This window comes from Pseudophryne corroboree, chromosome 3 (genome assembly GCF_028390025.1).
Source record: "Pseudophryne corroboree isolate aPseCor3 chromosome 3, aPseCor3.hap2, whole genome shotgun sequence".
In the NCBI taxonomy this organism is placed as follows: Eukaryota; Metazoa; Chordata; class Amphibia; order Anura; family Myobatrachidae; genus Pseudophryne; species Pseudophryne corroboree.
In genome coordinates, this window is record NC_086446.1 from 465,818,474 (window position 1) to 465,834,936 (window position 16,463).

At 45.5% G+C, this 16,463-nt stretch overlaps 1 protein-coding gene across 1 annotated transcript in view; it reads left to right on the forward strand.

Moving 5' to 3' along the window:
* The first annotated feature begins 10,057 nt into the window (after nucleotides 1-10,057).
* Nucleotides 10,058-16,463, forward strand: part of TIMP2 (TIMP metallopeptidase inhibitor 2) — a 54,781-nt gene continuing 48,375 nt past the window's right edge. Inside the window, exon 1 of the mRNA XM_063960720.1 lies at nucleotides 10,058-10,625. Coding sequence (XP_063816790.1) covers nucleotides 10,490-10,625 — 136 coding nt within the window. The 5' untranslated portion in view covers nucleotides 10,058-10,489. The remainder of the gene's footprint in view (nucleotides 10,626-16,463) is intronic.

Here is a 16,463-nt window from a genome sequence, read left to right on the forward strand (position 1 = left end):
ACTGGAAATTAGTGGAAATGAATGTTATTGAGGTTAATAATACCGTAGGATCAAAATTACCTCCCAATTCTGTGATTTTAGCTGTTATGTTTTTTTCCAAAAATCATCCAGATCCAAAATCAAAACCAAAACCTGAAAGGGTAGTTTTGGTAAAACCAATCCAGATCCAAATCACAATCGGGGATTCAGATCCAAAACCAAAACACAAAACACGAAAAAGTGTCCGCCGCACATCTTTAGTTATTTAACGACTTTATGTCTTAACCTCCTTTTGCACAAGGTTTCTTCTGAAAAAATAAATAAATAAATTACAGCAGCCTGTGGCCGGAAAGGCCTTGAAGTCACACACATACAGATTGAGCAATGCGCTGACTATTTAAATAATCTTTTATTGAGGCACTGCAATGCAAGAAAGTGGAATACAATAAAATATTACAATTTCAACAATAAGAAGTAAATTTGAACATTTAATCTAACAGTTAAAAAAAAATAATACACACATATATAGATATACATATATATATTTTATTTGTTTGTTTATGTATATATATATATATATATATATATATATATATATATATATATATATATATATATATATAGATAGAGAGAGAGAGAGAGAGAGACGGGCGGCACTCCACGGATTCATAAACATGAGACAGCTACACAGGCTTGATTATAATAAGAATTTACTTACCGATAATTCTATTTCTCGGAGTCCGTAGTGGATGCTGGGGTTCCTGAAAGGACCATGGGGAATAGCGGCTCCGCAGGAGACAGGGCACAAAAAAGTAAAGCTTTACTAGGTCAGGTGGTGTGCACTGGCTCCTCCCCCTATGACCCTCCTCCAGACTCCAGTTAGGTACTGTGCCCGGACGAGCATACACAATAAGGGAGGCATTTTGAATCCCGGGTAAGACTCATACCAGCCACACCAATCACACCGTACAACTTGTGATCTAAACCCAGTTAACAGTATGACAACAGAAAGGGCCTCTTAAAGATGGCTCCTTAACAATAACCCGAATTAGTTAACAATAACTATGTACAAGTATTGCAGATAATCCGCACTTGGGATGGGCGCCCAGCATCCACTACGGACTCCGAGAAATAGAATTATCGGTAAGTAAATTCTTATTTTCTCTATCGTCCTAAGTGGATGCTGGGGTTCCTGAAAGGACCATGGGGATTATACCAAAGCTCCCAAACGGGCGGGAGAGTGCGGATGACTCTGCAGCACCGAATGAGAGAACTCCAGGTCCTCCTTTGCCAGGGTATCAAATTTGTAAAATTTTACAAACGTGTTCTCCCCCGACCACGTAGCTGCTCGGCAGAGTTGTAATGCCGAGACCCCTCGGGCAGCCGCCCAAGATGAGCCCACCTTCCTTGTGGAGTGGGCTTTTACAGTTTTAGGCTGTGGCAGGCCTGCCACAGAATGTGCAAGTTGAATTGTGTTACAAATCCAACGAGCAATCGACTGCTTAGAAGCAGGTGCGCCCAACTAGTTGGGTGCATACAATATAAACAGCGAGTCAGATTTTCTGACTCCAGCCGTCCTTGCAATGTATATTTTTAAGGCTCTGACAACGTCCAACAACTTGGAGTCCTCCAAGTCGCTAGTGGCCGCAGGCACCACAATAGGTTGGTTCAGATGAAATGCTGATACCACTTTAGGGAGAAAATGCGGACGAGTCCGCAGTTCTGCCCTATCCGAATGGAAGATTAGATAAGGACTTTTATAAGATAAAGCCGCCAATTCAGATACTCTCCTGGCAGAGGCCAGGGCTAGTAACATAGTCACTTTCAATGTGAGATATTTCAAATCCACCTTTTTCAATGGTTCAAACCAATGGGATTTGAGGAAATCTAAAACTACATTTAGATCCCACAGTGCCACCGGAGGCACCACAGGAGGCTGTATATGCAGTACTCCCTTGACAAAAGTCTGGACCTCAGGGACAGAGGCCAATTCTTTTTGGAAGAATATTGACAGGGCCGAAATTTGAACCTTAATGGATCCCAATTTGAGACCCATAGATAATCCTGATTGCAGGAAATGTAGGAAACGACCCAGTTGGAATTCCTCCGTCGGAACCCTCCGATCCTCGCACCACGCTACATATTTTCGCCAAATGCGGTGATAATGTTTCACGGTGACTTCCTTCCGTGCCTTAATCAAGGTAGGAATGACTTCTTCTGGAATGCCTTTCCCTTTTAGGATCTGGCGTTCAACCGCCATGCCGTCAAACGCAGCCGCGGTAAGTCTTGAAAAAGACAGGGACCCTGCTGTAGCAGGTCCCTTCTCAGAGGTAGAGGCCACGGTTCGTCCGTGAGCATCTCTTGAAGTTCCGGATACCAAGTCCTTCTCGGCCAATCCGGAACCACTAGTATTGTTCTTACTCTTCTTTGCCGTATGATCTTCAATACCTTTGGTATGAGCGGCAGAGGAGGAAACACATACACTGACTGGTACACCCAAGGAGTTACCAGTGCGTCCACAGCTATTGCCTGTGGATCTCTTGACCTGGCGCAATATTTGTCCAGTTTCTTGTTGAGGCGAGACGCCATCATGTCTACAATTGGTCTTTCCCAACGGTCTATTAACATGTTGAAGACTTCTGGATGTAGACCCCACTCTCCCGGATGAAGATCGTGTCTGCTGAGGAAGTCTGCTTCCCAGTTGTCCACGCCCGGGATGAACACTGCTGACAGTGCTATCACGTGATTCTCCGCCCAGCGAAGAATCTTGGCAGCTTCTGCCATTGCACTCCTGCTTCTTGTGCCGCCCTGCCTGTTTACATGGGCGACCGCCGTGATGTTGTCCGACTGAATCAACACCGGCTTTCCTTGCAGGAGAAGTTCCGCCTGGCTTAGAGCATTGTAGATTGCTCTTAGTTCCAGAATGTTTTTGTGAAGAGACTTTTCCAGACTCGTCCATACTCCCTGGAAGTTTCTTCCTTGTGTGACTGCTCCCCAGCCTCTCAGGCTGGCGTCCGTGGTCACCAGGATCCAATCCTGAATGCCGAATCTGCGGCCTTCTAATAGGTGAGCCTTCTGCAACCACCACAGAAGTGACACCCTTGTCTTTGGTGACAGGGTTATTCGCAGGTGCATCTGCAGATGCGACCCTGACCATTTGTCCAACAGATCCCTTTGGAATATTCTTGCATGGAATCTGCCGAATGGAATTGCTTCGTAAGAAGCCACCATTTTTCCCAGGACTCTTGTGCATTTATGTACTGACACTTTTCCTGGTTTTAGGAGGTTCCTGACCAGATCGGATAACTCCTTGGCTTTTTCCTCTGGAAGGAAAACCTTTTTCTGAACCGTGTCCAGAATCATTCCTAGGAACAGCAGACGAGTTGTCGGGATTAAATGGGATTTTGGAATATTCAGAATCCACCCGTGTTGTCTTAGCACCTCTTGAGATAGTGCTAAAGCTGTCTCCAGCTGTTCTCTGGACCTTGCCCTTATTAGGAGATCGTCCAAGTATGGGATAACTAATACGCCTTTTCTTCGAAGAAGAATCATCATCTCGGCCATTACCTTGGTAAAGACCCGAGGCGCCGTGGACAATCCGAACGGCAGCGTCTGAAACTGATAGTGACAGTTTTGAACAATGAACCTGAGGTACCCCTGGTGTGCGGGGTAAATCGGAACGTGTAGATACGCATCCTTGATGTCCAAGGATACCATAAAGTCCCCTTCTTCCAGGTTCGCTATCACTGCTCTGAGTGACTCCATCTTGAACTTGAACTTTTTTATGTAGAGGTTCAAGGACTTCAGATTTAGAATAGGCCTTACCGAGCCATCCGGCTTCGGTACCACAAATAGAGTGGAATAATACCCCTTTCCTTGTTGTAATAGGGGTACTTTGACTATCACCTGCTGAGCGTACAGCTTGTGAATGGCTTCCAACACCCTCTCCCTTTCGGAAGAGACGGTTGGTAAGGCAGACTTCAGGAAACGATGAGGAGGATCCGTCTCTAATTCCAACCTGTACCCCTGAGATATTATCTGCAGGATCCAGGGGTCTACCTGCGAGTGAGCCCACTGCGCGCTGTAATTTTTGAGACGGCCCCCCACTGTCCCCGAGTCCGCTTGAGAGGCCCCAGCGTCATGCTGAGGTTTTTGCAGGAGCCGGGGAGGGCTTCTGTTCCTGGGAAGGAGCTGCCTGTTGGTGTCTCTTCCCTCTTCCTCTGCCTCGTGGCAGGTACGACAAGCCCTTTGCTCTCTTATTTTTGTAGGAGCGAAAAGGCTGCGGTTGAAAGGTCGGTGCCTTTCTCTGTTGGGGAGTGACTTGAGGTAAAAAAGTGGATTTCCCGGCAGTAGCCGTGGCCACCAAGTCTGATAGACCAACTCCAAATAACTCCTCCCCTTTATACGGCAAAACCTCCATGTGACGTTTTGAATCCGCATCGCCTGTCCACTGTCGTGTCCATAAGGCTCTTCTGGCTGAAATGGACATAGCACTCATCCGAGATGCCAGTGTGCAAATATCCCTCTGTGCATCACGCATATAGATAAATGCATCCTTTATTTGTTCTAACGACAGTAAAACATTGTCCCTATCTAGGGTATCAATATTTTCAATCAGGGATTCTGACCAAACTACTCCAGCACTGCACATCCAGGCAGTTGCTATAGCTGGTCGTAGTATAACACCTGCATGTGTGTATATATTCTTTTGAATAACTTCCATCTTTCTATCTGATGGATCCTTAAGTGCGGCCGTCTCAGGAGAGGGTAACGCCACTTGTTTGGATAAGCGTGTGAGCGCCTTGTCCACCTTAGGGGGTGTTTCCCAGCGCGCCCTAACCTCTGGCGGGAAAGGGTATAATGCCAATAACTTTTTTGAAATTATCAACTTTTTATCAGGAGCAACCCACGCTTCATCACACACGTCATTTAATTCTTCTGATTCAGGAAAAACTGTTTGTAGTTTTTTCACACCATACATAATACCCTGTTTTACGGTATCTGTAGTATCAGCTAAATGTAACGTCTCCTTCATTGCCAAAATCATATAACGTGTGGCCCTACTGGAAAATACGTTTGAATTTCTACCGTCGTCACTGGAATCAGTGCCCGTGTCTGGGTCTGTGTCGACCGACTGAGGCAAAGGGCGTTTTACAGCCCCTGACGGTGTTTGAGGCGCCTGTACAGGCATTAATTGATTGTCCGGCCGCCTCATGTCCTCAACTGACTGTTTAAGGGAAGATAAACCATCACGTAATTCCACAAATAAAGGCATCCATTCTGGTGTCGACCCCCTGGGGGGTGACATCTGCATATTTGGCAATTGCTCCGCCTCCACACCAATATCGTCCTCATACATGTCGACACCACGTACCGACACACACCGCAAACTCACAGGGAATGCTCTAATGAAGACAGGACCCACTAGCCCTTTTGGGGAGACAGAGGGAGAGTCTGCCAGCACACACCACAAAGCGCTATATATACAAGGGATATCCTTATATTAAGTGCTCCCTTATAGCTGCTTTAATATATATATATATAGCCATTAATGTGCCCCCCCTCTCTGTTTTACCCTGTTTCTGTAGTGCAGTGCAGGGGAGAGACCTGGGAGCCGTTCTGACCAGCGGAGCTGTGACAGAAAATGGCGCCGTGTGCTGAGGAGATAGGCCCCGCCCCTTTTTCGGCGGGTTCTTCTCCCGCTATTTTTCCAGTCAGGCAGGGGTTAAATATCTCCATATAGCCCCTATGGGCTATATGTGAGGTATTTTTAGCCTTGTATAAGGTTTATATTTGCCTCTCAGAGCGCCCCCCCCCAGCGCTCTGCACCCTCAGTGACTGCCCAGTGAAGTGTGCTGAGAGGAAAATGGCGCACAGCTGCAGTGCTGTGCGCTACCTTATGAAGACTGAGGAGTCTTCAGCCGCCGGTTTCCGGACCTCTTCACGCTTCAGCATCTGCAAGGGGGTCGGCGGCGCGGCTCCGGGACCGGACTCCACGGCTGGGCCTGTGTTCGATCCCTCTGGAGCTAATGGTGTCCAGTAGCCAAGCAGCAAATCCACTCTGCATGCAGGTGAGTTTACTACTTTCCCCCTAAGTCCCACGTTGCAGTGATCCTGTTGCCAGCAGGACTCACTGTAAAGAAAAAAACCTAAACTAAACTTTCTCTAAGCAGCTCTTTAGGAGAGCCACCTAGATTGCACCCTTCTCGTTCGGGCACAAAATCTAACTGGAGTCTGGAGGAGGGTCATAGGGGGAGGAGCCAGTGCACACCACCTGACCTAGTAAAGCTTTACTTTTTTGTGCCCTGTCTCCTGCGGAGCCGCTATTCCCCATGGTCCTTTCAGGAACCCCAGCATCCACTTAGGACGATAGAGAAATATATATATTGCATATGGAACTCAGCACTCTGTGCTTTAGAAGTCAACTCGCCCGGTGCCCTCTTAAACAGCTCTGCGACTGTAAAATAGCCAAACAATCATAAGCGGCACTCAGGGACTCCTCAAATGAACGGGTCCGACACCCCGATATTCAGCAACGTTTCGGTTTTATTTCAAACCTTCGTCAGGCATATATAAACATTAAAACATATCTTACCTTTATAACTTCTACATCACCATGTGCAAACACAATCCCTGAGAGCCCGGCCTGTCAGATTTCCACTGACATCACCAGGGTCAGACTGATTACCAATCAGGTGTGCATTAACCCTTCACCATACAAAGAAAACAGCACTGAAGCACAGATCCAAGCTATACATAGCATACTGCACATTAAATAGCAAATGTCATAATGCAACTGCTGTTTATATATTATAAATCATTTCACCTAGGAGGGAATCAAAAATACTAAATAACTATATCAGAGTAAACTAAATCAGTATATTTCAGGCAGGGCCGGTGCTAGGGTGTTCGACGCCCTCCTGCAAACTATACATTTTGCGCCCTCCTACAACTACAGATGTGGCCCTGTCCCCCCATAGCATACATTAATATGCCCCTGTCCCCCCATAGAACACATTAATATGCCCCTGTCCCCCCATAGCACACATTAATATGCCCCTGTCCCCCCATAGAACACATTAATATGCCCCTGTCCCCCCATAGAACACATTAATATGCCCCTGTCCCCCCATAGAACACATTAATATGCCCCTGTCCCCCCATAGCACACATTAATATGCCCCTGTCCCCCCATAGCACACATTAATATGCCCCTGTCCCCCCATAGAACACAATAATATGTCCCTGTCCCCCCATAGCACACATTAATATGCCCCTGTCCCCCCATAGAACACATTAATATGTCCCTGTCCCCCCATAGCACACATTAATATGCCCCTGTCCCCCATAACACACACTGTTGATATTCCCCCTCCCCTTCCCTTTTATCCAGTACTTGCCTGAGTCTCTGCTTTTCTGTTAATCATGTGCTGCCTGTGGCTGCTCCACGCCTCCTGGCTCCTCCTGTGTGTGCAGCGCACAGACAAGTGTGACTCATGTGACTTCCTGATCTAATCAGGAAGAAAGCTCAGCAGAACGTCGTAACTGGGAGGTGGCTGCCCGGCTTCTGCTTTGAGCACAGTCAGAGGCGGGGACAGACAGGCGGAGCTGCTGTCTGTTATCCAGATTGACGGGGCAGTGGGGAGGAGCAGGTACGAGAGAGAAGGGGGAGCGCCCAACATGCAATCATCAGACTGGAGGAAAGGAGTCTGTAATCTGCTGATGCCGCTGCGCTGCCTATCATACTGCATGTGACAGGAGCGCTGCGGCAGTGAAACAGTGCACAACAGCTCAGCAAGGTGGCAGAGCGGGGAGTGCGCCTCTCTAGCCCAGCGCCTCCCTGCTTTGCAGACCTTGCTGAGCGGTTAGCGCCGGGCCTGATTTCAGGGCAGGTAACATGCAGTCCCAAATTGCCATGGAATCATATGAAGCTATTAAAAGAAAGTGCCTCATTCAGACCCCTTGGAGCAATAGTGTTGAGCCTATTGATCCAGCGTGCTTCACACTGTAACAATCGAGTGGACCTATCTCCTCTCCTCCTGCTCTCTGGTATCATGTCAATCATTTTATATCTTAATGATGATAATGTGTGGGAACAGAGTTTGAAGTGTTTAGCTACTGGCTGTTCTGTCTGCTTGCCCTCAAGTGCTGATTTTATAGCACTTCTATGCTGGGCCATCCGAACCCTTAAGCCCAGTACCCACGGGCCGACGCTGGAGAGATGTGTGCTGAGCGAACCGCTCAGCACACATCTCTCCTGCCGCTCAGCACAGCGCGATGTGTGCTGAGCGTGCGGGGGGAGACAGGGGGGCTGCTCATTTCACCCAGCGGGTGAAGTTAGCGACCTGCTAGATTGGCCTGCATGCAGGCCAATCTAGCAGCAGCGATAGCGATGTGCGGGGACGCGCATCGCTATCGCCGAGGGGGCTACACACGGAGCGATCATGCCGATATTCCAAGCAATCTAGTCAGATTGCTTAGAATATCGCTCCGTGAGTACCGCCCTTAAATGTACAAGTCGTCTTCCCGATATAATAGAGTCCGCATGGACATATGATACAATAAACGACAAAACGAGATGTACAAGTGAAGCAATGCCGTAACTGTATTCTTTTGCCTGAATGTGGATGCAATAATGTATCACCTGTCTCAAGGTACATACATGTAGTGCACCCAAGACATTTATAATTGCCAGGTTTTTTACTAAAAAAAAATGCTCCGATGCTGGCTTGGTATAATCAGAAATATCACTGTGTACCAGCATATCTTTAATATTGGGGCCTCTCTTATAACAGGGCATTAGCCGCTTTTCAGACAGTGACCCTAAATCCGGGTCAGATTGGACCATAGGCCAAAACCCTTTTGCTTTGTTCATTAACCCCTTGCTAGCCGTGCTGTACTGACTCACATATATCATAGCATCATCCAATTTACTACTGCTGCCTGTGTTGCAGATTTTAACTTTTGGTTCCGACATGGCTTTCATTCTGGCCTTGGTAAGGTCCCGATTAGAGTACCCCCTCTCCAGAAACTTTTTGGTCATTTTATCCATCTGATTGGTTGATATTTTACCTCTCTCCACAACTCTTTCCAAGGCTTGATACATATTCTCATTGGGAGATGTTTCAAACCGTGGGGGCCTATTTATTGTCAGGGGCTGGGTGGCCTCTGATAATAAAATATCCAGTTTGCTGCGAGTAGTACTTGTAGATACTAAAACATCGGCGTAATGTCCCCGCGAACTACATCATCGCTACTTCTGTTTGTGTGAAAATTAGCACTGCCGAGTCAGCTAGTGTGCATGCGTGAACAATTACACGATAAAGCGGCAACAGAATTATATTGACAGTGAAAATGAATACCACAGTATTCCTATGAGTAATGTGTTATCCTGGAGAACATGCATGCATTTCTACAAGTTCATCAAAAGTAGAGGTCAGTTGCATGCCAAAATCTGTAGGTGATTTTAAATTCACTAAAGCTGGGTACACACCGGAACGATGTTGGGTCGATATGCCATTTCGTAATGACATATCGCCTTCATCGCTCAGTGTGTATGCATGATTGCGAACGCCCGCTGGTCGCTTGCAACTGTTACTGGTCATCCGTGCTGCACATCAAATGAGCGATATCGCTGGCGATTCTGTGCCTATCATGCAGTGTGTATGGCAAACCTGACGACGAATGATATGTCAGACCGATTTGACGTCACTTCCTTAGAACGGAGTGGCATGAAAGGTTATTCTAGTGGGTACAGGAGCAATGATGTATCGCTAGCAAGCAAACGATGCAAGGATGCAATATCATATATCGTTAGGTTGTTAGCAAGACAGCAGTGTAGGTACGCTCACTATTGCTTGTTCTGGGCTCAAGGGAAATTGGCAGTAAAGTTGGAACGATTAGCAGTCGCCCCAGTGTATACCTACTCTTAATTTGGGGATTTCATGAGAATCCGTCTTCTAAATCTACTTTATATGGCCAATTAGCATAGGTGAGGAGATGGCGGGGAGAGAGTGGAGAGTGGAGATGAAAGGGATCGGGATGGCAATGGAGAGGGGAGGGATGGAGTAATTGAAGAGTGCTAGCAGCAACAGCAGGCAGTAATCAAATCACTCTAGCTTATTTTGCAGACTGCACAAACAAAGCAAACCGTACAGGGACCGTCATTCTGTGAGCTTTAACTTTGGCTTTTAAAGCCTCTATTGCAGTGTTTTATCCAGAAGGAATGTACACCGGAAAAAAATGGGAATCTTGAGATTTTGACCAGGAGAAACCAGGGAAAACAGGTCGCACCAGGGGATTCCGAGATTTCAGAGTGGAAACACTGTCCAGGCTCACACTGGCTGCTTGGGAAGCTGGCTGGCTTCCCAAGAGGAGGAGTCTCGGCCCCAGAGCTCCCCTCAGTACAGACGAGGCGTAGACAGAAGGCACTGCCCGGGACAGCCAGTGATCTCCAGACTTACCGCGTTCGTTGCTCTCCTCTCACAGGGTTCTACATGCGGCTTTGAGAATGCGTGCAGCCCCGGTTTCTGGCCTCCTGGCCCCCGTGGCTCTGCTGCTTCTCCTGTGGCCCTCAGAGAGATTTACTGATGCCTGCAGCTGCTCACCCGTACACCCACAGCAGGCCTTCTGTAACGCAGACATAGGTGAGGCTGTCAGTGTGGTTACAGGGGCTGAGTGACTTCGGGGTGATGGCTTGGAAGTTCCCTCGGGCAGGCTGCTTTGATTTTGGGGAATAGGGTGTTGTTGTTGTTGTTGGGGATGAACATTGAATGGTGATGTTGTTATGTCGGCAGGGCACCATCCTAGGTGCTGGCCAGACGCCGCTGTTGGGTGCTGATGAGAGTTCAGAATGTAAACATGGTTGTGGGCGCTGATGTGTGGTAGCAATTGGCTGATCCAGGATCCAGGTTGCTGCTGTCATCAGGTCTTATGAGAGTCGACGTTCTAGAGTTGGCATCTGCCTGTGCCACGACGCCTCGAGCCACCAGTTATTGATAAAAGTTCAATTGAACATGTTGATTTGCATTCAGCTAGAAAAAGAAGGTTAATAATAGCTTGGGCTGGAATATCATTGCTAACATGTTTTTCATTTATTTTATCTGTCATGTCCATCTTCATTTCCAGGTTATCTAAATGAGTGACAGTGGTTGTTATTTCTCAGATTAATCATCTTAAACCTGTTTGATACTAAATAATTTGCCCTTGGATCAATGTTTGGAAAGAATAAAACCACTGTACAATTTCTGTCCTTTGGCTACCTACCCTTGCACTGTCCCCGTGTTTTTGTTATGTATTTATTTTATTTCTTTTTTTTATCATGGAAAGCTACACCGTGGTCTGTTAGGTTATATATTACGTGATCTAGTAAAAATAACTGGAATATTTGCTAAAATATTAAAATGATGTTGGACATAATTAGAAAATGTTTCTGTACCTTTCAACATTTTAGTGCAGATATTCCCACTTACCTTGTGTTTCTGTTCACTACCCTTATTATTTTCTTTCTTAAGTTAATATAATGCAACATGGAACTGTACATTTTACATGTCACTTATGTTACATAGGGGAAGGTGTATCAAACCTCGGAGAGATGTACCAAACTATCAGCTTCTGTCATTTTTTTAAACACCGCCTGTAAAGGGCAGTTAAAAGCTGAATGGTTGGTACTTTATCTGTTTCCAAGGGTTGATACATCTCCCGCATAGTTTTTAAAGAAAAGTGAGAACTTTCACATAAAAGCTCATTTAAGGATGGCTGTTTGGGAATTAAATCATCAAAATAGCTTTAGGATAAGTCACTGGGTGGGGATGTATCCCTGTGTATTGTATGCTGATATTGGCTGATTCATGGATGTGCGCATGCAGATACAATAGGCCTGCAATCTATCCTCCTCTGTAATGGGCTTGTTTGTATGACTGTGCAGACAGCACACTAGTTGCATACTACCTTTGCACATTAACTATATCCAGATGAAGAGAAAATGGGGAGGAGAAATACTGACTTAAAGGAAAACATTCCGTATTTTATAAGTAGAGCTCATGCTTCCTTAAATGGGCAGTTAAGCATATGAGCTGAATTTATTGCTTGCTGTCAATATGCCTTTTCAGCACATTTGTATTTTTACATATGGGCACATGCTTTGTGGGAGTAGCTACTATTGAATTATATCTGGTTTGTACTGTAGGTATATTTTAGTAACTTATCCATAAACAGTACTAGCAACAGAGCCACTTTTATGCTGATAAAGGGTAGAGCGCAATCGAAAATGGCACATAAAATAACCAAAGATCTGTCTACATGTAGAAACGGGCACAAGGAATATTTAAATGTATTTGAAAAGAAGTTGAATGTTTTCTATAATTTTCCTTTGCCTTGTTATATGAACTAGGACCAACACTTTCTGTAGATTTGTGATTTTGAAAAGTAGTTGCCAACTGTACCATTTGCTTATTTTACATTTTTAAGTTGCTGTGTATTCCTCTAAATTTATTATTGGATGTTCTATGACTTTCTGTTTTCGGTTAGTGGTGTTTTATCAAATGAGGGGAGCAGTGTGCAAGCTTTTGTGCAATCTTGCCCCCTTTTAGTCCAATGTAGACTAAAATTGTTTGTTCTTTGTTTTATTTTTCACCTATTTAATGCTAAAATACATGCTTGTCTTGAGTTCATTTCAGTTCCTACAGTTCTAGGTGAATCTAGAACAGTGGTATTAAGATAGCATTACTGTGTAACCTTTTGTTGTTTAATAACTATGATTTCGATTTTAAAATAGATAATTTCCATTGTCTTCCAGCAATCAGGCCCCTGTTTAAAAACAAAAACAATTTTTTTTAACTCGACTGAGATAGTAGCACCTTGGCTTTCTTATGGTTGAAGGTACACAAACTTGTTTCATGCTCAAAAGTATTAAAAACTAGCGTTTGTCTGCGGCTTCACTCACGTCGATGTCTTGCGACAAATAAAAAGCAGAGAGCGGGAATTGCAGGAAGCTTCTCTCCCTGCAGCTGCAGCTGTCACGGAAAGCCCAGCCTGGTGTGGTCGGATCTGATGTGACCATGCCAGGCAAGTGGTTAAGTCACTTAGCTATCCAATAGTGTAAACATCATCCAAATTCATCCAGTACTTTTTGCGTGATGCTGGAACAAATTATCTTCAGGCTATGTGTATAAGGTGTATATGAAACATAAATGCATTCCGTGTTTAGACTTGGGTGCCATCCCAAAGATATCTCATTATGGTGTGCAAATACTCCAAAATATGGAAAAATCCAAAATACTTCTGGTCCAAATCATTTCAGATGTGGGAGACTCAACCTGTATTTGCAGAATTGCACCATCCAGTGGTCATAGTAACAATTAAAACAGTAGTACTTGGGACTACCCTTAAGCTGAGTACGCACAAGGCGATATGTTGTCCGATCCGTCAGATCGGACCACATATCAGGCACATAGTCTAGTGTGTACCCTAAAGTGCTAGTGTTACGGTTTGAGGTACAGCTGCTTTCTGGTGGAGCTGTCCTGGTACCTGAGCAGTGATGAATTGCTCCTGCCTCAAATTGCAGTGAGATAGATTCTTCATTTGCGATTATTGATGAATAGGTTTTTTTTGAACTATGGAAATACTATTATAATACCATTTGTCTGTAGAAGCAAAGATAAATGCTCCTAGTCACAACACCCAGGCTCCTTGTCTTCTCTCCTTAGGGGAGATGTGTCTAGCCTTGGAGAGAGATAAAGTGGAGTAGTTGCCCTGAGCAACTCATCAGAGTCTAAGGCAGGCATGTCCAAACTCCGGCCCTCCAGCTGTTGTGAAACTACATATCCCAGCATGCCCTGACACAGTTTTGCTGTCAGAGAATGCTAAAGCTGTGTCAGGGCATGCTGGGATGTGTGGTTTCTCAACAGCTGGAGGGCCACAGTTTGGACATGCCTGGTCTAAGGGTTCTATTCATGAAGAAGTCAAAGAGTGGAGAAGTTGCCCATGGCAACCAATCAGTGTTGAGGTAACATTTATAAAATGCATTTTATAAAATTATTCGTAGCAGCTGATTGGCTGCCATGGGCAACTTCTCCACACTTTTCACTGTTTCATGACTATACCCCTAAAGCTGGGTACACTCTAGAGCAACGGGCATTCGTTCCAACATTGAAACAAAATTCCTGTCAGCCCAGATTTGTATTTGTACTTTGGGGGGAATTCAGTTGTTTCTACCTCCAGCTGCCACTAGATGGCGCTCAACGGATCAATTCAATTGTTGCTGTGTTTGGGCGTGCATGCAACAGGAGCGCCCTAACCAGGACTTTCAACTAGTTTAGCTACCTTGCGCAGCTAAGCCCAGGACTACTGGGCATGCACACACGGCATGTGTGCCCAACGGGGGAATGCATTACGTTTTGGGCTCCCACAAAATAATTGAATTTCACCCTTTTGTCCCATAAATTGCAAATACATGCTGTACAGACATTATTCATGTGCACTAGTGTCATCTGTGCATGTCTCACATTTACACCAACTTCAATACAAAAACATGAATTTAATTATACATCTGAGTAACTACCTCCTCAATAAATCATAAGCTATCCATTTGGCACATGGCAAGTATGGCGTGCTTAGAAATTGTGAAACATCTGAGTGATGGTTAGTCTAACACTAAGGAGACACTTTGGGGGTCATTCCGAGTTGATCGCTCGCTGCCGTTTTTCGCAGCGCAGTGAACAGGTTACCACTACGCATGCGTATGCACCGCAATGCGCACGCGCATCGTACGGGTACACAGCGGATAGTTGCTGGGCGATGGATTTAACGAAGAATCCATTCGCACAGCCAATCACAAGGAGATTGACAGGAAGAGGGCATTTATGGGTGTCAACTGACCGTTTTCAAGGAGTGTTTGGAAAAACGCAGGCGTGTCCAGGCGTTTGCAGGGCGGGTGTCTGACGTCAATTCTGGGACCAAAAAGACTGAAGTGATCACAAGGGCTGAGTAAGTCCAGAGCTACTCAGAAACGGCAACAAACATTTTTGTCCAGCTCGGCTGCACATGCGTTCGCACACTTGCAAAGCGAAAACACCCTCTCCTGCGGACGGCGACTATGCGTTTGCACGGCTGCTAAAAGTAGCTAGCGAGCGATCAACTCGGAATGACCCCCTTGGTCCACTGGTTATAGTTGTCAGCTTGCAGCTTCAAAGTAACTGATGCTTTTGAGGGCCCTGTCTTAGTACCAATGGTCCGCTGGGCCTGGATGTATTTGTGACTGCTGTAGTTCTATGCTGCTGCCTATCTGCCAAAACCCATGGATTCTCCTTGCATGACCTTGACTGTGTCTTACTGAATAAAGAGGCTCTGCATGCTCACATCGTGCTGGAAGGCAAATAAATATTTTAACAGGAGAATCTACTTACACAAATAGCTTTTTTGTGTGACTTGTGTGTTTTTTCAATCCATTTTGTTGGTAGATTACATGGAAGTGGTGACTAACTTTATGGTCCATTTGTCCTTACCATGAGGGTATAGAATGCATGCCCAGCAAAAGCTCTCCTCTTTCTTGCTGAATTTACATTCAATCAGCTATTTTCTTGCTTTTTCAATGCAATTCAGCTCCACCTCAGCTGTGTGCTGAGCACATTCCAAGATCCCCTGTTCCTTGTTCTGTAGCCTGGAGCTTAAATATACTTGTCAGGAAGTCTACAGACCACACTGCGGCTGGGAGGGATACAGGCTCCTGCTGACCGTCAGCACTGGCTCCAGCACAGATCATGCCAGGAAGCACACCCCCTCCTGACTCGGAGAAATTGTGACCACTCAACTGTGTTACCGGTATCTCTAACATTCCTCCTTGACAGACTGATACCCCTTTCACACCGCAGCTTGTACCCGGTAATTTGCCGTTTTTACTGGCTTCCTAAACGGTTCGAGCTGCGATGTGAAAGGGTCACCTTCAATTTACCGTTTACAAAATACCAGTATTTTGAAACGGTAAAAAAGCAGGGTCCTACCCGTTTCAGACCCGTTTAATTGTGCAGTGTGAAAGGGTCTGAAACGGTATTTGCAAGCCCCAGAAGGTGATAGGCTGTCTCCATGTGTGATCTCACCAGGCAGAAGCAGGAAATAAACATTTAAAATGACAACCACTGTTTTGTATGGGTGAAACGGGTTCAGTGTGAAAGGTACCAAAACGGTAATGAAATGGTAATATACTGGTTACAACATGCGATGTGAAGGGGGGTTAACTGCTCAGACACAATTTAAGAACCGTTTAAAGAACCGTTTCAAAAGCAGGTTTTGCGATGTGAAAGCAGCATGACTGACTTCTAAAATGTACATCCATTCTATAGCCACATTGTCTACTTTTGAAGATAAACTATTTTTACATTCTTTTTACAATGAATTCAAGGTTATAGGGGTATATTTACTAAGCCTTGGATGGAGATAAAGTCGCTGGAGATAAAGTACCAGCCAATCACCTCCTAACTGCCATGTCA